This window comes from Thamnophis elegans, chromosome 3, assembly GCF_009769535.1.
Source record: "Thamnophis elegans isolate rThaEle1 chromosome 3, rThaEle1.pri, whole genome shotgun sequence".
NCBI lineage: Eukaryota > Metazoa > Chordata > Lepidosauria > Squamata > Colubridae > Thamnophis > Thamnophis elegans.
The window spans coordinates 49,031,749-49,057,365 of NC_045543.1; the positions used below are offsets into that span (position 1 = coordinate 49,031,749).

General features: G+C 39.6%; 1 protein-coding gene across 2 annotated transcripts in view; it reads right to left on the reverse strand.

The window, feature by feature from the left end:
* The window catches only part of DGKQ (diacylglycerol kinase theta), a 104,271-nt gene that overhangs the window by 76,041 nt on the left and 2,613 nt on the right, over positions 1–25,617 (reverse strand). For both annotated transcript variants that reach the window (XM_032214714.1, XM_032214715.1), the window contains exon 2: positions 7,097–7,176. In XM_032214714.1, the coding sequence (XP_032070605.1) occupies positions 7,097–7,176 (80 nt within the window). The remainder of the gene's footprint in view (positions 1–7,096; positions 7,177–25,617) is intronic.

The window sequence follows — 25,617 nt, forward strand, 5'->3', positions numbered from 1 at the left end:
GTCCCTAGGGAGGGAGACCCAAGAGGCCCCATGTCCCCTGCTCATGCCAGTTGAGGTGTGGGCCCCGCCCTGTGAACTGCCTGCAACGCCCTGCGTCCAAAGAGGCTTCTGCTGAGGCAAAAGAGTCCAGTTTATAGTTCCTAGCAAAGGGAGAGGGGGAAGCCCACGTGGCTGTCCTGCAGATTCCGGCCAGGGCTGTCTGCGTGGCTCAGGCCCTGGACGTGGCTGCGCTCCGCGTGGAGTGAGCTGTGATATGATTGGTGTCTGTAAGCCCTGCGATTGGTATGCAGAGGTAACGCAGGTTCGCAACCACCTACTTATTGTGGTGGAAGTCACCCTGTTACCCAGGCCCCTATTTGGAAGGAGACAAACAGAGCTTCGGATTTCCTGTCTGGCCTGGTTCTCCTGAGGTAATCCTCAGAGCCCTCCTTATGCCCAGAGTGAACCACTTCTTTTCCAACGGGTGGGAAGTGTCTGGACAGAAGTTGGGCAAATCAGCTCCTGGGTTTGATGGAAGCAGGGGCCCACCCTGGGGAGAAGGATGTAACCCCACTCTGTCTTGGTGGAAGAAGCAGAGATCCTCCCCGGTGGACAGAGCTTGCAGTTCGTATATCTGCCTGGTGGAGGAGATGGCCACCAGAAAGGCCACCGTGAGAATCCGGAACGTAAGGGAAACTGTTCGTAAAGGCTCAGATGGAGCGCCTATTGGAGCGTCCCCTACCCTGTGTAAGTCCCAGGAATGGTACTTGAACGCTGTGTGCGGTTTGGGGTTGGAAGCCCCCTTGAGGAATTGTCTGACCATAGGATGGTGAATCAAGCTCTGGTTCCTGCTACGCAGGAGAACTGGCAAGAAGGCTGAGACCTGTCTCCTAATTGTGTTAGAAGCTAACCCTCTGTCCCGGCCTGCCAGGAAGAGGTCCAGAATCTGAGGCACTGAAGCCTGGCTAGGATTGTGCCCCAGGGAATTACACCATGAGGCAGAGGCCCGCCACATGGAGCCATAGATACGCTCTGTGGAGGGTGTGCGGGCAGTCTGGATAGTCTGCATCACCCTGGGGGGAAAAGGTCTTTCCCCAGGATGCTACACTCAAGAGCTAAGCGGTCAGCTGGAGCCATTGATGGTCTGGGTGCTCCAGCGACCCCTGGTTAAGGGATATCCCCTCCTGGGGGATTCTCCATGGCCTCTCCGCTGAAAGCGACTGGAGCTCTGCAACCACAGTCTCCGGGGCCAGTGAGGCACCAACAGAACCCCTTCCGCCCTCTCCCGAAGGGTTTCCCATATGACCCTGGGGATCAGGGGTAAGGGCGGAAGGCATACCGACAACCCCTGGTCCAGGGGCTTCGCAGATCATCCGCCCCTTCTGCCCCCCCCATGTCTGGTACCTGGAGAAGACCCTCAGGAGCTGAGCGTTGAGGGGCGTGGCGGATAAGTCGATCTCAGGGTGTCCAAAGCACTCTGCCATTTCCTTGAAGATTGCTGGCTGCAGCTTCTGCTCCAAATTGTCCCCTTGGTCCGGCTGAGCCAGTCGGCTCTGATGTACCCCACCCCTGCTATATGTTCTGCCCGCAGCGAAAGTTGTCTAAATTCATAGGCTATCTGAGGTGCTTCTGCGATCTCTCATAGTCGGGCATCCCATTCTGAGTTTGTGGTGGGTTCTGGCATGGGGACCAACCTGTCTGACCCTTTTCCCCCCCGGCCAATATGTTCCAATATCTCAGGGGTTGCCACAGGGAAGAGGCAACCTGATTATCCTCCAAGGCACCTGAGTGCAGAACTAGAAGCAATGGGTGGAAACTAATCAAGGAGAGAAGCAACTTAGAACTGAGAAGAAATTTCCTGACAATTAGAACAATTAATCAGTGGAACAACCTGCCTCCAGACGTTGTGAATGCCCCAACAGTGGAAGTTTTTAAGCAGCTGTTGGATGGTAATAGCAATAGCAGTTAGATTTATATACTGCTTCATAGGGCTTTCAGCCCTCTCTAAGTGGTTTACAGAGTCAGCATAATCAACTATAGTAATGATAGCCATTTGTCTGAAATGGTGTAGGAATTTCTGCTTAGGCAGGGGGTTGGGCTAGAAGACCTGCAAGGTCCCTTCCCCCTCTGCTATTGTATTGCATAGTATTGTATTGCATTGCATTTGCTCTTTGCCTAGTCACCCCCACGCTTGGAAGCCTTGGGGGAGGGGGGTAATCTCTAACCTGATTGGAGGTTCTTCTGTCTCTCCCTGGGGGCTGCGGCCGGGCTGAATACTCTTCCCCCCTGTGTTTTCCAGGCTGCCGGCTTGGGCCACGTGGGGCCCCTCCCCCCTTCTTTCCAAATGGTTTTGCAAGGCAATTGCCATAGCCCCGCCCTCAGAACTTAGCCACAAAAAAACAGCTTTTGTTAAGGGCCCGGCCTCCTACTCAGGGGCTTCCCCCCCTCCCCCCTCCTTCTCCTACTCAAAGGAGAATTCTCTTAAGGGGGAAGGAGACTTAGCCCCCCCCAAAAAAATGCAGCTCTTGCTGGAAGCCTTTTTCTGATGGTATTCTCGCCCCCAAGTCTCTTTCTCCTACTTAAAGGAGAGTGTCCTTAAGGGGGGGGGAGCCTTCTCCTGTTACTATGCAGTTAGAAAGGGACAGAACGGGCTTTTAGGCAGGATTTCTGAAGCACCGAAGCCGAAGGGGATCCTCCCCTGGGAGGGGAGGAGTTCTCAGGTTGGCGGGGGGAGGGTTCTTCGTGCAGTCTTGTGGCAGCTGCCTCTGTGATTCATCTAGGAGGTAGGCTTGGGGATCCACCGCCTGCCTCTAACCTCCTTAAAAGCCTCCTTTTGGCCCTTTGCTGCGTCCCCCGCCCTTGGCTAATGCCTCTGCGATGGTTTCTCACCTTTCAAGGGCTCCACAAGCTTCCGGTTGTGGCTGGAGGGCTGAGAGTTGAGGCTTCTGCCTGCCTCCTCTGAGCTGCTGGGGGCAGCCATCTTGGACCACGTGGTTTCAAGATGGCCCCCGGCTCCAAATTCAAACGGCTCCTCTTTGCTGGAGCACATGGAAATGGCTTTTGCCTTTGCAGGCTTGCCATGCGGCTGCAGCTCCTCCCCCTGCCTCCCGCAGCTCTTTCTAAGCCTTTCCGGCTCTCACCTTGTCCACCGGTGATAGCTGCCAGCACAGGTGTTCCAGGGTATTTCCACAACCCTCGTGGCTCAACCCCTGAGGGGAGCAGAGGAGCGCTTCTGCTCCTAAGAAGCCTCTGCATCAAGGGCTGCCTCTAGGAGGCATGTGTGCCCGGTTCTCCTGCTTGCCCGGCAAGGGTCCTCACTGAGTGACTCCATCTCACTCAGTGGCCAGGGCAGCGTGCCGCCCCAGAGGGCTTGTGGCAGTCCAGTCCTTGCAGGAGGAGGCTGTGATGTAGGGAGGCAGGATTCGCCGGGTCCAAGTTTATTTTCTTTAATCCTTTGTAAATTACTGGAGGTCCAGAGTGGTGCAACCTTTCCCTTGATTGGGATGAGTCAAATCTGGGAGGGCCTGCTGGCCAGGGGGCGTTACCCAAAGAGCTTATCTGACTCATCCAATCATGAGAGGACAAAGTCAACCCATTCTGGATACTCCTCCCCCCTCACTATGGAGAAATCAGGAATTAGCCAGTTTGTTTGTTTGTTTGTTTGTTTGTTATTAAATTTAAAGGCCGCCCAATCCCGCAGGATTACATTTGAGCTCAGGGCTAAGGCTGATCTTAGAATATGAAACAAATATGTTTGCTTAAGAAGTGATAGGAGCCATTTGAACATTTAATATGGAGGCCAATGAGGTACTGCTTCATGTTCATGCAGTAACTTCTAAATGAAGTTGTTAGAGAATAAAGTGGCTGGATGAAGTCACCAAACCAGTAGGCGTGAGCTTAAATGAACTTCAGAGGATGGTAGAGGACAGGAAGGCTTGGAGGAATGTTGTCCATAGGGTTGCGATGGGTCAGACTTTGCAACTAACAACAACAACAAAATGAAGTTGTAGATATTTCTTTCCCAAATTCATTCTAATCTGAAAAACAAATTGGGAATTGAAAAGAGAAATCTTAACTCTTTTCCATTGAAACAATAAAAATGGACTGAAAATATAGGTCTCACCCAACCCAGAAATCAAAGCTACAAAGGGGCAATTGGGGATATACCGGTATGTACAGTCAACAGTCTGCCTAAACAACTGATCCACACCAAAATGAGCTTTCTCACTTCAAGATGTTCTTCTTATCAAAATACCCTGAATGATGTCTTGTGATGTTTCAGTAAAAGCTTAATCAAGTGCTATGTTTTCAGGTGCAAAATTCTATTTAAATGCTATAGTTTATTAGAATATTTTGCAGCACTCTGAAAGCAATCCATTTACATCCATTTAAGAATAATTATAAACAAATAAAAATGGTAGTTTCATTAATTTACCTCCTTCACAATAAATATTAGGTACATTTAGAAGCGGCACTCATCCAATTGTGTTAGAGCAATTAAACAATTATCAAGGAGGGAAAGGGTTCAGCAGCACTGAAAATATTGAAGAAGAGCAGTGTACCTACAATAAAAGTTGTTTTAAAGCAGCCGTGGCATAAGTTTCAGTCAAACCAATACCACAAAGTCATGAACTGACTTTTGAATTCAACATTATTTGAGAAGGAATCCCCAAGAAGAATCAAAAATAGCCATTGAAACTTACAAATAGAAGCTGTTCACAAAAAGCTTCTTAAACATCATGAGTTAGAGCCAGCTTGTAACTAAGTCCAAGCAACAAAGATTAGTCATAGTATGCTAACTCCATAATTCTCTGAAAGTTGTTGACACAAAACTTATCTTATTCATGCCAACCATCTGAGTTCACAAGACTTCATTTGACCTTGAATTCCATATCCTGCTTCAGAGCGACATGTTCAGGAAGATACAGAAATGGTCCAGTTTCAATTAACATGAGCTAAAAATTTAGTTGAAATTGATCCATTGCCAGATTTTCATCAACCTTGAAATTATAATTTAAAAATGCAATTTATGATTTGCAATTTTAAAATGGTTTAAGAATCCATCAGAAAAAATGTCTTTAACACCCTTCATGTGCCACAGCTTCCCAAAATAGCCACTTTATATAATCTGGAATGGGATTAGAGTATATAAATAAACATTTCTCACCCACAAAATAAATTGCCATTAAGCATTCCGTTATTTTTTTAAGTATTAAGAACCAAGTTGACTATCTGCCTCATGAAGCTAATCCAGAGCTATTCTCTACCAAAGAAGATACTTCATTAGGAAAATATAATTAATAGGGACCACATCTTGGCTTGGAAAGCAAACAGCATTAAGTCTGGATAGTATTTGAATGGATACTAAAATAGAGCAGTTGAGAAATATCTCCGAAGAAGGTAATAACAAGCCGCTTCCTTACTGTGGCCAAGATATCCATGAAGTCATTAGGAATTAAAGTTGATTTGGAGGAGATTCATTTTAATAAACAGAAGTAGCTGAGACTTTTCATGATATCTTTTGGTGCTGAGGAGTCCAAAACCTTCAAAAATGTCACAAGATTAAACCTATGGTCTTCTATATCCACATCACATCTACTACCATTTCAATGTTTATCAGTCTATTTTTCTCTTAAATAAGTTACTGGATGGGTGGAGGGAGGATACGACCTCCTCAATCAAAAATATAGCTTATAAGTAGCATAATAATCAAAACAAAAAGACTACCTGTATTCATTCTAGTGATACAATTTTATCATCTAAAGATTTTCTTCAACCTTTATCACCAGACAGGAAAGTAAGTTAGGATCTCAACCCATTCTTGATTTGGTTATAGCACCAATTGCCACCACCAATAACTTACTCAACAAAAATCCCCATAAATAGTAGTCTAATAAATAGCAATTGTTTAAACTGAATGATTGGCTTGTATTCTTGTATATATGGGTATGTCCATTTGATATTAACTAATTTCATATCAGGGATGAATTCCCCACAAAAATAAATCAGTATTTTTTAAGGCATTATTTTTAATAGTTTGCCCTGGTACTCTAGTTCCCACACAGCACTAATACATAAAACATGATTTCATATATTATGCAACACAAAAAGAAAAATGCCAATTTTGGCTTAGGTTTAGGTAAACTAGTACGTGGTCAAACTCTATACATATATACCAAAATGTTTCTCTTCATTTTCATTTTGATCATCATGGCTTACAATGACTTGCAAGTACAACACTTCTAAAATCCCAGAATTATCAAAATTATGACTATAATTCTGGATAAATGAGGATACTTTGATTACATTTATATATCAGAAAGTAAACTTTCTATTAACATTAATTAGGGTTCTAGTAACTAAAACTAACAACATATTTACATTAAAAATGGAAGAAATATTTCCAGGCATAGAAAATATTGAAAAAAAAATCCTTAAATGGATATACTTTTGCAGGACACTGTTTATTTGTTTATTTGTATAACTGTTTATTCAACATTATATAACACTGACTGTATACATTAACATAGCATGCTGCCCATTTTTGTGTGTAATGCTAAGCCAGGATAGTCAACCATGGCTTGTTGGGTCTCACAGAACATAAACCATCCAACTGATCCAATTGAGGGGCAAAAATAACGTAGTGATTGTCTGCTTCATAAACATGTGATAATCAAAAAAAAACATTTATTGTGATTGTTTTCATTAACATGACAGCCAAAAAGAAGTGAAAAGAAAAGGTTTTTCATAAGAATGATATGAGATGAATTGGATAGTATGGCTGTGTTGCTATCAAGAGTCAAAGGGCAAAATGTGTCATGGAGTCCTATACAGCATTTATCAGGGAGAACTTAAACAAAATGTTTCTTTTCTCACATATAGTTTATTAGCTGTGCAAGGCAAATTTGTTTGAGCCCAGGAAACATAGCACCTCCACCCACTATTTCCACAACAGCAACTCTATGAAATAGTTGCACTGGAGAAAGTGACTGACTCAAAGTCACCCAGTCAGCTTCTTGTGGCTGATGATAAGACTAGAACCTGAATCTCTCATGCACCAGCTGTCCAGTTACACCCCACTGAATAGTTAGCTTTTCCCAAAGCATGAGCAACTTACCCTTACGAGACTTGGAGCGACAGATGAGCAAGGTATCTTCACATACTTCAGGCACTTCTCATGAGACATAAAATTGCAAACTGTGGAAAACAAATATACATGTCAATTTGTATTAAGAAACAGACAAAGGTCCCACTTAGTCCATTCATTACCATTCAATAATGTGTTGTATGAATTAATACATTATTTTACCTGTATTGATTCTCCTGCCAATTAGCTTTATTGTCTCCTGCTTAGTGCAGGTAATATGAAACATGGAGAAAAGCTTATTATTATCTTTACTCAATGAATAAAAATACATGAAATATCCTTGGAAGAATTATGGTCTTTCCACATGGAAAAACTGTTTCAACTCCCTGATTCTTTAAATTAATTTTCTATATATCTAGTTGCACACCCATGCTTCGCTATGAAACTATGTGATCGGGCTTGATAAATTGACATTTAAATTTGAAAATTAATGAGGAGTTTATAGAGGCACTGTATTATTTCATTAGAGATGGTAAACTAAGCTTCTGTTACAGATTAAGACATTATTGTAAGTCTAACAATAATAAAATAGATGGGTTTAAGCCCTTTAATCCCACCAGCACCCAGTTGCAACTGGCAGTTGGAACAGAACAGTGGGGAAAGAGAGTAGAATATCTAACTCCTTAGCATCAGAGTGTTAATATAATACTGTATAAGAAATACTAATGATCTGATGGTCATTTCGACAAATCCTTTCTTAGCGAGCACCTAGAAGCCAAGAGGAACATACATGCCAAATTTCAGATTTGTATGCTTTACAGTTTTGGAGATTTTGTGATGAAGCACGATTGGCATTTCGCTTTTATATAGAGAGATTTTGTCTGATACCCATAAACCAGAGGTATACATAATTTTCTAGTACACCATTGTTTTAAGATTAGCATTATAATCTTGAATGTTTTATTTTCAGTTTCTTTTTCTAAACTGACCTTGAATCTATCTCTTTCACAGCATTCTATGCTCTTCAAACTACAAATAAAAGAGTTAATATATGTGGCAATATAAACTCATATTACGCAGATGAAAACCTAATCTCTCCAAATTTCCAGCAGGTTTGTTTTACAACTGTGAGCATGGACATAAATAGAAAATAAAGAGCAATATAAATGTAACTTGTCTCATTACACAAAACTAACTTTAAGAAGTCAATTTTCTGGTTATAAAAATAAAGCAGACCTTTTAAATAAACTATGTGTCTTGATATGTTTATACCATGTTTCCCCAAAAATAAGACATGGTCTTATTTTCTTTTGACCCTCAAGATAAGCGCTTGGCCTTATTTTTGGGGAGGTCTTGTTATTTTTGAGGTGCAAGAGGCGGCAAGCATGGTCACCTCATGGCTGCTGCTGTGTTGCAATATTTTCAGGAAGGGCTTATTTTAGCACATGTGCTCAAAAGCCCAATTGGGCTTATTATCTGGGGAGGTCTTATTTTCAGGGAAACAGGGTATTAAGTTTGCATTTTGCATAAAGGATATTTTTTCTCATTCTGTGATCTCTTCAGCATCAGTTGAAATTATCAGTTTCTAGATAGAAAGGCATTTTTTTCCTGATTTCTAGATGTTAAGGTAAAGTACTGGAACAGTTAATTTTTCCTTTCCAATTTGTTTTACGTCATGCTGATTAAATTCTCTGCCAGCTAAAGTAACAAACAAAAAGTGGATAACATAAAGTTTTGTAAAAGTGTTTGGTTTGGGTAATCACTTGAGAACTCTGAAATGTAATTCAAGAAAGCCAAAAGCAGAATAAAGGAAAAGGTATTAAAGTCTTAAAATGCATAGATGTTATTCTTTGCTGTAACACTTTAAACCAAGAGGTTTTAAATTCTTACAGGATGCAGAACCTGTTCATTAAAAAAAAAAGATCTGGAATCCCTGGTTCAAGAGGGGTGAAGCTTCCGACTTTCTCCATTAGAAGCTAAAAGTTGAAAAATCCTATTCCAAACTTGATTTCATAAAAAGGGTTGCTATGGAACAGGAATAATTTGGCAATCAAAAAGGGCAAATTTTAAAGCTTGCTATATCCAAAAGAATAGTTTTGTAATGTCAAAACAAAGACTAATATTTTTGTCTGGCTTAGGAAATAACTCTGAAATAAACACAATTTCTGTTGAAATGTTTGGAAAAGCAAGTTTACAATACTTTATAAATGTGCCATTTTAAGTATAAATTTACTCATTGTTTATTTATTAGCATGATTTTGACAGAAGTGCTTAATCAAGATCCTTTTCTAAGACCTTCCTCTCACAGTTATTAATGAACAACAGGCTATTTTTCTATAATATAGTGCCATGATGGTGAACCTATGGCATGCAGGTGGCACACAGAGCCCTCTCTGCGGGGACGCCAGCCTTGGCCCATTCCAGCCCGCATGCGAACGCGGCTCCTGCCGGCCAGCTGGTCTTTGGGTCTCTGCCACACATGTGCGGGGATCATGTGGGGGTGGTGTGCATGCATGCATGGAGGAAAGGGCACATGCACGGGAGGTGCTTGCATTGTATTTTGGGGTCTCGCGCAGCACCCCATGCCACATTTTGGGCCTGGAAAGCCTCCTGCACCAACCTGGAAGCCAAAACTGGCAAGGGAGGGTTGGGCAGATGTGTGGCGGGAGTCACGGGGGTGGTAGTGTCACACGCACATTGCATTATGGGTGCGGCATGCGTGGGCACTTTCAGCACACGACAACAAAAAGGTTAGCCATCACTGATATAGTATTTTGTATTTTTGTATTTGTTTATTATTTATAGTGAATGACCTCAGAAGAAATGACACATTACTATCATTTTTAAAAACAATTAAATGAAACAAGAGAATATTGCCATAACTACCCACATTTTTAAAATATATATATTTTAGACAAAAGCTACAAAATTAACATATTTTACATATATATATACAGATGTAGGTTTCACCCATAATGGCTGGATGAAAGGGCAGAGAAAGAAAAATGTCTCTCCATGGGTGCATGTCTGGTGGGAAATCCTGGGAATTGAAATCTACACATTTTTAAGTTACCAAGGTTGAGAAACACTGTGTTAAAATATCTGGGTGTACATTCCTCAACTCATTCTCTAAGAAATGCTGAGTGCTAAAGAACTGAGGCCTTTGAACTATGGTACTGGCAAAGACTACTGCGAGTCCCTTGGACTACAAGACGATCAAACTGGTCAGTCCTAGAGGAGATCAACCCTGACTGCTCTTTAGAAGGCCAGATCCTGAAGATGAAACTCAAATACTTTGGCCACCTAATGAGAAGGAAGGACTCTCTGGAGAAGAGCCTAATGCTGGGAAAGATTGAGGGCAAAAGAAGAAGGGGACAACAGAGAATGAGGTGGCTGGATGGAGTCACCAAAACAGTCCATGTGAGTTTAAATGGGCTCCAGAGGATGGTAGAGGACAGGAAGGCCGGGAGGAATTTTGTCCATGGGGTCGCGATGAGTCAGACACGACTTTGCAACTAACAAAGACAACAACATATTGCAATGCTCTTCTGGAGAATCACTGATATAAAAATAAAACACCCACAAACAATCAGCTACAAGATTACACTACGTCACAAGATCTTGCTCTGGACTCCAAATCATTCAATATGAATTAAAGAAATCTCTATTTTTTTCTGTAGTATTTCCCAAACCAAAGAACCACTCTATGATTTTCGTCCCTTTCGCTTTTTATTTACATGAACATACTTCACTCTGGCAATCAAATGTAGTCCCAAGCAAAGTGGTAGGGCTTTGTTCTTAAATCACTATATTCAGCAGTTTCCTAATTAAATGATATTTTACTGATGAGTTCCCCAAAATATTCCTTTGTTATATAAACCAGGGCAATGTCACAGTCAGCTACATTTTCTGTGCTAATCTAGGATAAAGTAGTATTCAATTATATCCAGTTATGCAAAACTTAATTTCAGCACGAGACATGCAACAAATAGTTGTTTAAATATTAACTTGGGCTAGAATTCAATTTTAAAAATTACGTCCATAATTTTAATTACTTTAAAACAGACAAGTCAGTTGTTTAATTTTTTTTAAATTACTCCCATAATTTTAAATACTTTAAAGTTTAATTACTTTAAAACTGCTTGGAGGTGCTAGGTGTTGAGGGAGGGGGGGTCAGATATATTTAATAAATTATTATTATTATTTTAAGCTATAGATGCTGACAAAGTTCCAAAGAAAAACAACAATGATTCTGGCTACATTTCGCAAAACCCCTTGTTTGTTTAATAAATTTTGCACTGTTTCCTGTTTCACAAATAGTTGTCTTAAAGCAGTAAATGTCATGAAGCTTTTTCCAGTGAAGTAATAAAAGGCAAGAGAAGAAACAATGGATGGAAACCAATCAAGCAGAGAAGCAACCTGGAATTAAGGAGAAACTTCCTAAGTGAGAACATTTAACTGGTAGAGCTTGCCTTCAGAAACTGTGGGTGCTTCATCAATGGAGGTTTTAAAGAAAAGACTGGATAGTCACTTGTCTTAAATGGTATAGGCAAGGTCTCCTGCTTAAGCGGGGAGTTGAAACTAGAAGACCTCCAAAGTGCCTTTCAGCTGTATTCTGATTGAGTGAAATTGGCAAGGTCGTCCAACTGCTTCCCGTGGCACATAGCTCAAGAGTTTTCCCAACTCTTATGGAACAGTTTTTCTATGAAAAATATAGGGAGCTCAAAAAATTATGACATATCTTTCCCACCCCAACTGAAAGTTGGAAAGAAATTACATATAGGGGCTTAAGAAATCTGACTTACTGTCCACCTGTCTGTCTATCAGCAGAATAAGTTGCCAAATCCTGAAAAGCTGATACAGATATTCAACTTACGACCGTAATTGAGCCTAGAATTACATTGGGTAAGTCATGCCAGTTGTTAAGCAGGTCACCTCACCCTATTTTACAACTTTTTGGTAGTGTTCATTAAGTGAATCATTGCAGTTGTTTAAGTGAATGCTATGGTGTCTGCAACAGGTGGTATTTACCAGAAATCAGAAGTAAAAACTGGTTACCAGAAATCACAAATAGACATTGCTGTCCAGCAAAAAACTTAGCAAATCACGGTCATGTGGATTAATGTGAGCTAGCTTCCAAGTGCCCAAATATGACCACATGGAGAGAGCAACCATCAGAACTTCCAATTTGTGTCATAAGTAGCCTTGGACAGGTCTGTTGTAATTTTTGCTTGTAAATTGATGACCACATGCAATGGTGGGAGAACCTGGCTAAAGAAAAACCAATGGCAGATCTGGCTTGATGTTGTGCAGAAAAATATTTCAGAAAAATCCTTCCCCCCCTCCAATTCATCCCATAAGAAAAGCCTTGGGGGGAAATTTGGAATACTACTGACAAACTCTCCATTCTAAGTCCCCGCCCTTCCTCCTTCCTGTCATATGACTTCGAGCCAGTGGTGGCTTCCATACTTGCCTGTAAAGCTTCCACAAGCCTCTACGATGCTCCAGCTGCTCGGCAGAGCAGCACACAGGCACCGTACGCACCATGCACATGCGCGGAAGCGCCAAAGGCTTAAAGCACAGGTAAGGAGCTTGGGCGGGTGGGTGGGCTCTCCTGAGCACCGTACCGGAACAGTATCCGGTGCTCCGGGCAGGATCCGGTATGCCCGTACTGGGGCGTACCGCCTGCAACCCACCACTTCTAAGAGCATGTGCAACCCAGCCTATGCTTTCCCAGTGCCCACAGATAAATATACGTAGATACAGGACAAAATGAGAGCAGGAAAGACACACAAAAAGAGTCGACACATAAATCCATTACACCAGTGTTCCTCAATCTGAGCAAATTTTTAAGATGTGTGGACTTCAATTCCCCAAAATTCCTCAGCCCTCAGGAAATACATTGAGAGTTGAAGTTCACACATCTTAAAAGTTGCCCAGGTTAAGAGTAGAATTTAAAAGATGAATTTTCCCTATGAATTTGCATAGCATTTGGCACTGGTTTTTTTACCTCAATGCTTCAGCTACTTTTAGAACCCACCTAGAAGATGTAAAGAAGAGCTTCCATCCACTCTGACATCCCTGACTTAAGATACGGTAAATTGCAGAATTTTTCACTTCACACTATTTTTTCTTAGTCGATGCTGTACCTGCTTAATTGCTAGCAACTAGATATATATTTCTGAAAGAAAATTAGAGAGGATGACTCATACTCATTCAGCCCTCTCCAGAAACTTGAACACCTTGTGTATGCATAAAGGAAAAGGAACAAAAGAATAATGGGACCTATTTTGTTGTGTTTAAATACCTAACTCCCATCTCACATGGTGGGAACAGGGGGAAATCTTTGTCTCCAGCTTATCTTCAATTTGGCTTTTGACAATTAAATTCAAACATCACAGTAACTAAAATAGGTAATATTATGCAAGCCATTGAAAAGTCATGTGAAATATCAGAAAAGCTATAACCTCTATAGTTAACTGTTTAAAGATTGCAGTTAAAATATTCATTAAAATAAAGGACAATGTGTAAAATAAACTCAACTGCACTGTTTACACCAGGGGTCTCCAACCTTGGCAACTTTTAAGACTTGTGGAGTCCTAAAGCAAGCTGGCTGAGGAACTCTGGGAGTTGAAGTCCACAAGTCTTAAAGTTGCCAAGGTTGGAGATCCCTGGTTTACACTATCTCTATTAAACACCTCAAAATCTTTTGGACTTCTGCATAATTGTGGGTTTTATTTTAAATCCAGCTGCTTTTAAAGCCACATGCCAGGTAATGAGTCAGTTTCTTAAAGCATGGCATCATTCTTCAACCGTGTTTGCACAGAAAATAGAAAATAATAAGCGAAAGGAAATACGCCATAAAACACGAAAAAGGAAATGCAGCTAAATCTGGTTCGCCCTTCATTATTCCTCTCCACACCTTTCATCTTTGCTTCTGCCCTGTCTGTGCACCACTTCATACACTGCCTTTTTTCTTTGAACTTCTCGCCACCCTTTTTCTGAGAATTTCATTATCTCCATCCAACCATGACTTCCTTGGTTTTCCACTCTTCTCACTCATTCTTTTCTCCTTCAGATATTTGATTTGTGATTCAGGCTTCGTTCATCCATTCTTTCTGCATGATTAAGCCACCTAAAATGCTTTGATATGAAGTCCACCACCTAGGCATTCCTGATCCTATCCACGCCCACTTCTTAGGTGCCTTCTTTCTGCTGCATTCAATTGTATCGTTTTTTTAAAAAAAAATTACATCTCCATCAAAATCACAGTGCATTTTCTCTCCTTTTAATCAATAGCTCCTTGCTATTGATTAAAGGATGTATACATCCTTTACAACAATCATTTTTTCTATACAAATCACAGAAGATCTCCACTCATTCGTTGCAACAATGATTCTCTTACGTGTAATTTTTTTCCCCATTCTCAGCCTGTTTCCCTTCACCATTCCATCAAACATCCTTTTTCACTTTTCATTAGGCACACTTTGGAGGCATTCTCTAACATAATTCTCTTTTACTGTCTCTGGAGTAGTTGGCACATTTCCCCCCCATAAATTCACTTTCCATGTATTCTTCTGGGAAATTATTCTATATTCCTCTGTTCCTTATAGGACTCTTCTGCTTTCTTCCTGCAGTCATTCTATTCTAGTTTCTTTTCACTTCTTTTTCCTCTATGTCGTTTTTCTCTAGATTCAATCTTGATATTATGAGATAATACCCTGTCCGGCATTCAGAACCTCTTATATCCTTTATTAACTATCTTAGTGTTTCACTGTAAACAATGAAATCAGCATTCATTCCTTTCGCACTTGTAAACACCATATACTTGAAACATATTTTCTTCTAAGCAGATATTCAAAAAACAGTTACTTTTGCATTTATTCTTGGGACTCTGGATGTCTCATTATTTTATCTACATTTCATCTAATTCCCGCCACTCATTTCATCGTCTAACACAGAGGTCTTCAAACTTGGCAACTTTAAGACTTCAAAGTCCACAAGTCTTAAAGTTGCCAAGTTTGGGGACCCATGGAACAGGTTTTTTTCTTCTCTGAATCTCGTTTATTCCGAATGTTACACAATTTTTCCCCAAACGAATCTCCATATCACTGAAACACAACATGTACCTCTCACCAACCAATGCCTTCCTATTTTCATACGCATTCACAGCCATGGGAATTGTTTGAACTGGGTTCTGTGTAACCCAGAGTTGTTTGAGGACTTGAATGAGTTTCACTAGCTAGATTTCACTTAGCTTCACTAAGAGGAAAGAACTGAAAGCGACTAATGGAGAGAGAAAAAGAAGCAGCATGGAATACAGTCAGCCATCAACACTTGCCTCAATGCTGCAAGCATCCATAGACATTTCTCTAAATATACAACAGAAAGGATGGAGCATGTCGATTGAAACTTAGTACCCCACCTCTCTTAATCAAGAGTTCCAAAGAAACCCAGGGGTTCTGCAGCCTGAAATAATTTGAAAACCCTTGACCTAGTTGACGCCAATTCATACTTTCTGTCATGAATTGTAGACTTTTTTTTCATAATTAATGCCACACCTTCACTTTCCTGCATTTACCAATTCAGCTCCACAAAATCAGGCTACCTTTATTCAGACCTACTACCATATATCCTTCCCTTCACAATTATAGAAAATATCATTTTTTCTTTCATTTTGTTCTTTGATTTCACTAAAACTCATGCTCTTTAACCATGCAACTTCTCTTACATTCAAAGTCACAGTCTTCCATATGCCAACCAGAATAGCATATTATGATCTCCATCACCCATCTTAGTTTTGGTCAAAGCTTTCACATAACCCCTTTTTTGGTAAGGTTTAAAAAGCTTGTAGATAGATTACCAGTGTTAGTTATAGCTGTGTCTCAGACCATATATCTAGCTAACAATAAGAACCATACTGGGAAATTCTGATAATAATCAAAATACGGTTGGAAGGCACCTTGTACATTTTCTAATCCAACCCCTTTCTCAAACAGGAAACCCTATACAATTTCAGACAAGCGCCTACAACTTATGAAGGCAAAGTGTTCCACTGGTTAATTGCTCTCACTGTTATGAAATCCTTAATTCCAGATTTCTTGATTAATTTCCATCCACTGTTTCTTGCCTTGCCTTTTGGTGCTTTGGAAATAAGTTGACCCACTCTTCTCTGTGGCAGCCCCTCAAACACTGGAAAACTGATACATTTTAGCCAGTATGTCACAAGTATAAACAAAGCCCAATTTTATCTCAAATATGCTGATGGAATTCTACACAAGTTGGATTAGTTCATTTCACTATACATCAGCCCTACTTTCAATATACAGTTACTCCTCAACTTACGACCACAACTGAATCTAAAATGTATGTTGGTAAGTGAGAAATTTGTTAAGTGACTTTTGCTCCATTTTATGACTTTTCTTGCCATGTTTGTTAAGTGAATCACTGCAGTTATTAACACGACTGTTGAGTGAATCAGAATCAAAAATAAATACAATGAAATTTCCCATTAACTATGCTTGTCAGAATGTTGCAAAAGGGGATTAACTGACCCCGGGACACCACAACCTTTCATAAATATGAACCAGTTGTCCAGCATCCAAATGTAAATCACATACCCATGGGAATGCTTCAACAGCCATAAGTGTGAAAAACGATCATGTCACTTTTTTCAGCATAGTATAACCTTTATTGCCATTGTACAAAATAAATACAATGAAATTTGTTATAATTGTGCCATTGTAACTTCGAACAGTTGCTAAACCAACTGTCGTAAGTAAAGGACTACCTGTATTTATCTTTTCCATCTGATGTAAAATATGGAATTCATTCTCCTCCCTGTTAACAATCTTTTCTGTCTTTTGAAAAAAGGTTATAATTGTTTCTAAGACCTAAATATCCAGAATTAAATATTTTGTTCTAGTTTTTCGCACTGAGTGGGTGTGAGAAAAGTGTGCCTGGTGTAGTTCAAACTTTCTCTCGTAAAGGCAGTTCAAAAGAGCTACTATTACATTTTTATTTTCATTCACTAATTGCACTGAGTTCTACCATGTTTACAAGTTCAACAAGAAAAACAATATCATAATCTTTTATTAATGCTGAATCTATTTTTTCTTGTATATGCTTCAACCTTCTTGATAGAAAATACATAATCCTGGCTGGGGAGATGTTTCAGTTCTTCCTGAAAAGAACAAAAAGGGGTTAAAGAAATGTACAGTATTCTTGTAATTTTCCAGTGATCTAGTCTCCTATTTTAAGAAGCAACCACCTCCAGGCAACCATGCAAGCAGTGGCTTGCACTTTCCCAGGTGGAACACATAGGAGCTTCGGGCCCCCAAAGGATGGACAGCTGCTAATGAATGGAGAAAACTCTGCTCATCATTCATGTCAACACATGGAAAGAAAGAGGAAGAACAACAAGTTTATTGGAAGAGAGAAAGAAAAGAAAGAGAAAAGCTATAAAGGAGGGCCCCTCAACCCTTGGGCTGTGGCCCATTATGGGGGCTGTGGCCGATTCAGAACCAGGCTGTGCATGAGGCAGGCAGGTGTGCAAGCATGCATGCAGATCAACTTGAAGTCGAGCTCTGTGTGCATGTGCATGTGTGCCGGCCTGCTGCTTGCATGAGTTGAGCTGAGCGTGCTATCCCGCTACTCACATGGCCCGGTTCCCCTCTCTCCCCACAGCCAGGCCACCAAGCCGCAAAGATTGAGCCCCGCTTCTGTAAAGCATTCAGCAAATCTCAAATAAATCTTTCCAAAACTAGACCACAAGTTGTTATTTTACCTCTGCACTGATGAGATTTAATTGGAAAAGGAAACATAATAATTTTATACCCTGCATATAATATGCCAGAATCTCTGAAAAAGTTGCTGTCAGTCATTTTTCAAGTGACAGGAGAGAAAAAAATGTTCTCTATAGGGGAATTGTGTTCACTATATTTCATTTAGAAAGTCTGTTTAAACTATAGGATAGTAAAATTAAAATCAAAACTTAGCTTTTGACATTGTTTGTTTGTTTGTTTGTTTGAGCCGAGGTGGTGCAGTTGTTAGGGTGCAGTACTGCAGCAACTTCAGCTGACTGTTATCTGCAGTTCAGCGGTTCTAATCTCACCGGCTCAAGGTTGACTCAGCCTTCCATCCTTCCGAGGTGGGTAAAATGAGGACCCGGATTGTTGTTGGGGGCGATATGCTGACTCTGTAAACCGCTTAGAGAGGGCTGAAAGCTCTATGAAGCGGTATATAAGTCTAACTGCTATTGCTATTGCTATTGTTGGATTTGTTTATTTGGGATTCTCCCAAAGGACTCAGGGTGGCGTACAACATAAAAAAAACACATATTACAAAAGTTAAAAAGAAAATTAGATAAGAGTATCCAAAAACAAACCCAATTAAGATTAACAATAACATTTTAAAAATTATATTAAAATTAACAATAATCAATCATTTATTTTATTTTGCTCAGGCCAGGCCGGCTTGCTGGAAAAGCCAACTTTTGAGGGCGCGTCAGAAGGACCGGAGGTCAGGGATTATACAAAGCTCCGGGGGCAGCTCATTCCAGAGGGAAGGCGCTCCCACAGAGAGTTCTGCATTCTTCTTTGTTCTGGCCCAATCCAGGTTTTGGAGCACAATTCCCGGAATGCCACACAAAAACAAAATGCAGTCTGAAAAAGTTTGGGTGTGTTTGTTGTAAATGGTGAAGACTAGAGAACCAAACAGACTCAAGAAAAAGCCAACCACATTTCCGTGAAAAATGCCTAGCAACTCCAATGTAAAAACATGACAAACAGTTTTACAAGGACTTCCACACTGCAATTTAACTATATAGCAAAATCCTTTTATAGCTTTATTTCTTAGAAAACTGGAAGTACTATAAATTCAGCTATTTCTATGGAACTATTTGTTCAGTCACTATTGGTTGCATGCTCAGCAAGAGCAGAAGGCTTAGTTGAGAGCTGTCCAGAAAATTACAATTGCTAGAAAATGTATTTGCAGTGAGAACGGGCTGCTCTCCAGGTTTCATCTCTTAAGTACCAGCATTATACAATATTCCCACTCAGGTGGATTTGGCCTCAGAGCAAAGAATGTCCTTCTTCTGTCAGTTCACTGTGATACATTGCTATTCTCTAGTATGTTGTGAACTAATTATGAAACACCAACCAGATCTGCTTTAGAATCCTAGTATAAATGGGGCCATTATAGTGTGATAGAGAAAGCCCAGTTAGTTCTAAAGAGTTTTAAAGAGCCCCTGTAAAACTGAAGATACAATGAATAAGACGCAAGTAAAATTTTGCAGCAGATAAGATCCTTCCACATTGCAACTAACACCAGAACCCCAGGCTTATAGACTGACTTACAAAATACTAAACGTTTACAAGGACCTTCAACAGATTCAAGCTATGGTGCTGGGTCACACCAGGAAAATCAGAAAAACACTTCTGCCAAATATGTTTCTGTGATGTGTTACCCCTTTCATTTTCTGCTTGCACAGGTATGTCCGTATTCGGTTAGTTACTTTGACTAATGGAATTTACAAAGGTTACCAAATTTCCCTTTATACAAACAGACGATAACAATATGTATGTGGTAAGGAAGGACACTTATCAATGTAAAATAGATCCAAAAGAATTAACTTCATCTAAAGTTCAGCTCTGCAACTTCAGCTAAACATTAAGAAGAAAGGAAAGATGAGAATACTTGTTGGCAGGTCTGTGCCCAGAGGAAGTATCCATACTGAAGCATTACAGCAAGCATATCAAATAGTATTAATGCTACAGGAACAATGTCTATATTAGTTCCATATGCTAGCTTGCTCATCCCACAGAGATTCTAAATTTAGCTCTCTCGTTTTTATAGATGCTGTATGTTCACCTTAGGAAATACTTTTGTCGTGTAGCTTATAGACAAATACAAGCTTTTGAATATAGACAAATATAGACAAATTTTGACTTCAACAATAAAGTACTTGTTTACTAAAAGAGACCAACTACATTTTGACCAGAATTCAAGAAAATGTCTTGATGAGGCTAAGGAGCAGATTGAGGTATCTTTTTGCAAGATATAGCAGAAGAAAAATAATGCATTGCTAATAAAGAAGAATATTTGTAGCTCAGGGTTGACATGAGGGGTGCTTGTTGCTCTCTGAGCTTGCTTGTTTTCTTGCAGGTGTTGCACTGATGATGTTACCTAGTTTGGGTAATTAAATGTCTGCAAGTAAATAAGCAAGCTCAAAAATGGTGCATTGTTTATACAGATTATATAATATTAAATAATAGAATATACTTAACTAGTAGTCATGCCAGCCACATGACCACGGAGATGTCTTTGGACAGTGCTGGCTCTTCGCCTTTGAAACGGAGATGAGCACTGCCCCCTAGAGTCGGGAACAACTAGCACATATGTGCGAGAGGAAACTTTACCAATACCTTTTACTTAACTAGGGATGTTAGTCAATTAAGCATGAACTGCTTCTAACAATATTTCCAAGCTGCACAGATTTCTCACAAAAAAGAACCCCAAGAGATGCCATGGGATTTATTTGTAGGGATAGGACTAAAAGCTAAAGGTATGTCTTCTTTCAACCTCAAGGGCAGAAATGTCTCACAGCCCATACCTACTCTTCTTGATTGCTGCCTATAGGGCCCTTTTTCCATGCCCACAGTTATGCTACGATTTTGATGACCTGTCCATCTAAGTGGCGTAATGGAACATTAAAAAAAAGAAAAGAATACTTTCCAAAGAGCTTAGAACCGGGACAAGCAAACAGAGGCCAAAATGCTCTTTTCATTCCCAAACTGCTGGCCAGAGCCCTGTTTCCAAGTAGGAAAGAAAGTGACTTGATGTAATGGTCTGTGAAAATGTCCTTGAGAGATAGGAAGAGGAGAAGATGGAACAACAATCTAGGCAACAGTACAATAAGGGACAACTTAACCTACAGAAGAAATAGAACGTGACAAATGTGTCAGAAGTGACCATCCCTACTTTCTTGAGCTGTAAAAGCGAGAAGGAAGAAATGTATTTTCAGACTTGCAAAATTCTTTACTGTAGCCTTGCAACAAAGGTACTACTATTAGTACTCATGGCTTGTGATTCTTGTCTGGAGTACCTCTCAGTTCTGACCTAGGCTTAATAGAATCAAGAATAGACTCCTTGTCCTGCAAAAACCCCTTTTTATTTGGTTAATGTGAATTCCTAGCATTCACATCCAGAAAAAGTCCCAGCAATAAGTTTTTCAAGATTGAATTGCAACAAGGGACCTTATCAGTCCTTGGATAGTTGCCAGGCCGAGAGCTTCTAGTCTCAACGCTGTACAATGAAATACCTGTGAGGCACAAACTTAGATAAGCAAATCTTCACAATAGTAAACGAACTAATATTCTCCTGTAAACACCACTCCCCATTTTCTCCCATTTATTCCCCATGGAAGGGGTCATTCAATGTCCATTTGTGCTTTTACTCCTGAGTCAACCTCTGTTCCTTAATTGTTCCCTTCTCCTGACAGCTCTGCGCATGCGCGCATCAGGAACAGGCTCCAGCTGTTCTTCTGCCCCACTTATTTCTGACTCCGAAAGTAGCTGATAAATGTCAGACAGTTCTGCCTCCGGCGCAGAGCACCCATCAGAACCTTCCCCAGACTCCAGGACTGGCCCATGTTCCTCCCCAACCTCCTCACTGTCTGAGTCTGCCACCAGCTCTGCTGGCTGATGGTGGGCCACAACAGGTTGATACTTTCTCACTGTATATTTAGGAGATTTCAGCATTGAGTGTAAATCAAGGTGTTCCAGTTAATTGCTAACCAGAAATGTTTTCTCTTCCAGGACTCAGTGTATTCTTAGGCCTGTCTTTCCCAGTGTACTTCCTCTGCCCTGGGTGCTAAATTTTATTTGGCTTTTTAAACCATGGATCTGTATAACCTGACCTGAACCAGCTAGATAACATTCCTGCATTTGATACAGGTAGTCCTTGACTTATGACCATAATTGAGCCAGGCATAAGTCACTATGGTTGTTAAGTGAGGCATGACCAGACCATCTTTTTTGGCATTTTTTGCCATGGTCATTAAGCAAAGGAGATTAAGCAAATCAATTTTCCCCAAGCATACATAAATACATATATACATACATACATAAATATGACAAAACCAGAATTACTTTTGTTCATTGGATTTGTATTTAACATTGTACAGGGCGATTAAATGAAGATTTAGTTGAACCTACATTGATGGTTTAAAAAAAGCCTAGTTACTCCTAGTTACTAGATGGTTACTATTCATGTCATTTCCCTCAGCGGCAATTCAGAAATGGATTGCCATTGCACGATACCAAAAAGTGAGGCAATGTTAAATGAGTATCAGAGAAGTTCTGCCTTAATAGTGGAATTGCCAGTAACTGAAATAAATCAAGCCCAACGTAACACAATGCTATGCAAGAGTTCAAGTCCTACAGGACAACATATCAAGTATGGCAAAAGTGATGCAAAAGGGAGAAAAGGAATCTGCAAACAAAGATAAAAAACTTTCCAAGAATAGAAATCTGATACTAATCAAGAAAATGTCAGAAATGAAAACTCTCCCTCCAAGTCTTTTTCAACTTGACACTCTCCAGATATGTAGAAATTATAACTCTTAGAATTCATAGCCAACACTGCTAAGGAAAGCTACTCCAAACCACTATATGGCTAATCAGAAACAGGCAGTAGCACACTTTAGACTTACACAGTCCCTATTTCATTGTACATAAGCACAAGAGTTTCTGGTATAAGTTAATTATAGGTAAATTGTGCCACTGGGTCCTAATATAGCATGTTATTTTTTTTTCCTGGATCTCAAATTATTATTTTTTTAAATCAAAGCTTCTTTCTTCAGTACCTTTCTTCTTTTAAAATTGTTAGTTTTATAGTTTTAATGTGGCCCTGTATGTTGTTTTCAGGAGCAACCCAGTTACTTATAAGATGGGTAGCTTACAAAAATTTTAAATAAATAAAATAATCATAGTTCTATTTTTGATCAGAGATCTGTAATGACTATTGTATGTATATTGAAACCATGAAAGAAGACAGTTACTATCAACTCAAACATTATTAAATCCTAATTAAAACATACATTAAGGAAAGAATAAATTTATACATAAAAAGACATGTCAACATAAGACATGGTTAAGAGGCGGAAACATTAGAGGTCACATCTGATACAGATCACACTGACATGGTAATGAATAAAAAGACTATCACCAAGAAGGCTGAATGACTGTCTCCCTATTTGTTTCAGAATATTCTATATTTAATTATATTTTTAAATGACAGTAATTATGTTAGTTCTAATATAGGTGAGAAAGTTTTCAGATAATTAATAATCTGAAAACTTTAAAAGCATGTAAATAGGAAAAAAGGTTATGGCGACTTAAATAGAACATCGGTAGTTGTGGGGAAATTATTCAGTGTATTTTATTAGAATGTTCTCAAAGAAACAACATGCTTCCATTTTTTTTAATGTACTCCAAGTATAAGTTTAATGTACTCAAGCTAAATAAAAGGAATTTAAAAATGCATCCTAGAACCCTCAATCATATAGCACAAAGCACTACATTGGTGAAGAACATATTAATAATGATATTTATTGACTAATTCATGGCACAGCTTTTTAGAAGTTACTAGCTCTGGAGCAGAGTATAAGAAAGCAAAGTACTAAATCAATTAGCTTTCATTATATGATATTAGAGTCCTTTTGGCCTATTGCTGGCATTTAGTTGAACTTCCTTCTCTGCCAATAATATACTGTTCAATTATTTATTTAAAAAATATGTTATGCCAACTTCTGCTTCTTATGAATTTGAATAAGTCCCTACTTCTTTCTTGTTATACAACAAAAAGGTAAAGAAACAATAGTCACTTGGATACTAGCTTTAAACTTCTTCAAAAGCTGATGCAAGAGAATTATTCTTTCATTCATGCATACTCCATGTTATTGCTCAACTATCCAGCAATATAGCAAATTACTCACATTCTCTACTTCCTTACCTGGCTTACACACCCCATTGGGTGTTTACGCAACAGGGCTATGAGCAATGCTTAATCATGGTGCCAGGACTTAAGATACAGTGAATTAGCCTTCTTGATGTGACCTTCCTGTTTTAGTCCATCTTAAAATGTATATGTCATAGCTAATTACAAAAGATCAATACAGTACACCAAGAAAGTTCAATCGTAAAATCTACGCACAAAGAACAAACAGCTGCTTCCTTCCAGAGCCATAAAAATAGGGGAAGGAAGGAAGCAGCACAGCAGAGAAATATACAGCCTCAAAACTTCAGATAGGTTCCATGTGCCTGCAAGATAATTTCCCTTCAAAATTACATGAATGAAAACAAGGGATGCAAAGTCAAGATCAACATGTTATCCCATGGTGTCCTCATGCTTCCCCTACTTTAGAGAGAATGAATCAAATGAATTCAAAGGAACCCCTTCCCCTAACATCAATACCATACTGAAGCATCATCTGAGCATCAACGCTTAAGAGAAACAAGCAAAGTAACCTGAAATAAAGACACCAAAACTGCAGAGAACACTTCAAACAGGACTAAAAATACAGATAGTTCTCGACTTACAACAGTTCATTTAGTGACCATTCAAACTTACAACAGCACTGAAAAATGTGACTTGTGATTTTTTTTCCAGTTACGACCTTTGCAGCATTCCCATGATCATGTGATCAAAATTCAGATGCTTGGCAACTGGTTCATATTTATGACTATTGCTGTGTCCCAAGATCATCTGACCACCTTTTGTGACCTTCTGATAAGCAAAGTCAATAGGAAAGCCAGTTTCATTTAACAACCAGGTTACTAACTTAACTGTAGTGATTCACTTAACAATTCTGGCCAGAAAAGTTGTAAAATGGGGCAAAACTCACTTAACAAATGTCTCACTTAACAACAGAAATTTTGAGGTCAATTGTGATCATAATTTGAGGAGTACCTGCATGCCTCTGTTTAAAAAAAAACAATCACAATAAAAAATAAATAAATATGTCTTCAGAATACAAAACGTAAATATATTTTCAGAATACATCTTTATAATTTGTCCTCAAAATAAATATAGGGAGATTAAGGTAAAAAAAAATGATATAGTACAACCATTGCAGTTCATTATTGTGGACATATCAACACACTCTTATCAACAGCAGGAAAACAAAAGCACATATTCCCATATTGTTTATCTTACAATTCCTGGAATTTTTAGGCAACACATGATTGGAGTCAGTTAGCATTTGGGAGGAACATGGATATAGTCTTAGTCTAAATTTGGGAACCCATTTACAGTCACCCCATAATTGGTGGAATTTTCCCTATCATTTGACTAAGCCTTCCAAGTGTTTATGTATAGGAAATATTCTTCAACTCTGGCATTGGTTGAATTAAGTTGAAGTTGTAATGGGAGGCCAGAGTCCCCACCATCACCAAAAGGAATCCCCAAAATGTATCTTAATGGACATTAAGGCCTCAATCCACATGGACTGAAAGCTAATGTTGCCAGCATATGTACCAATAAAGCAAGGA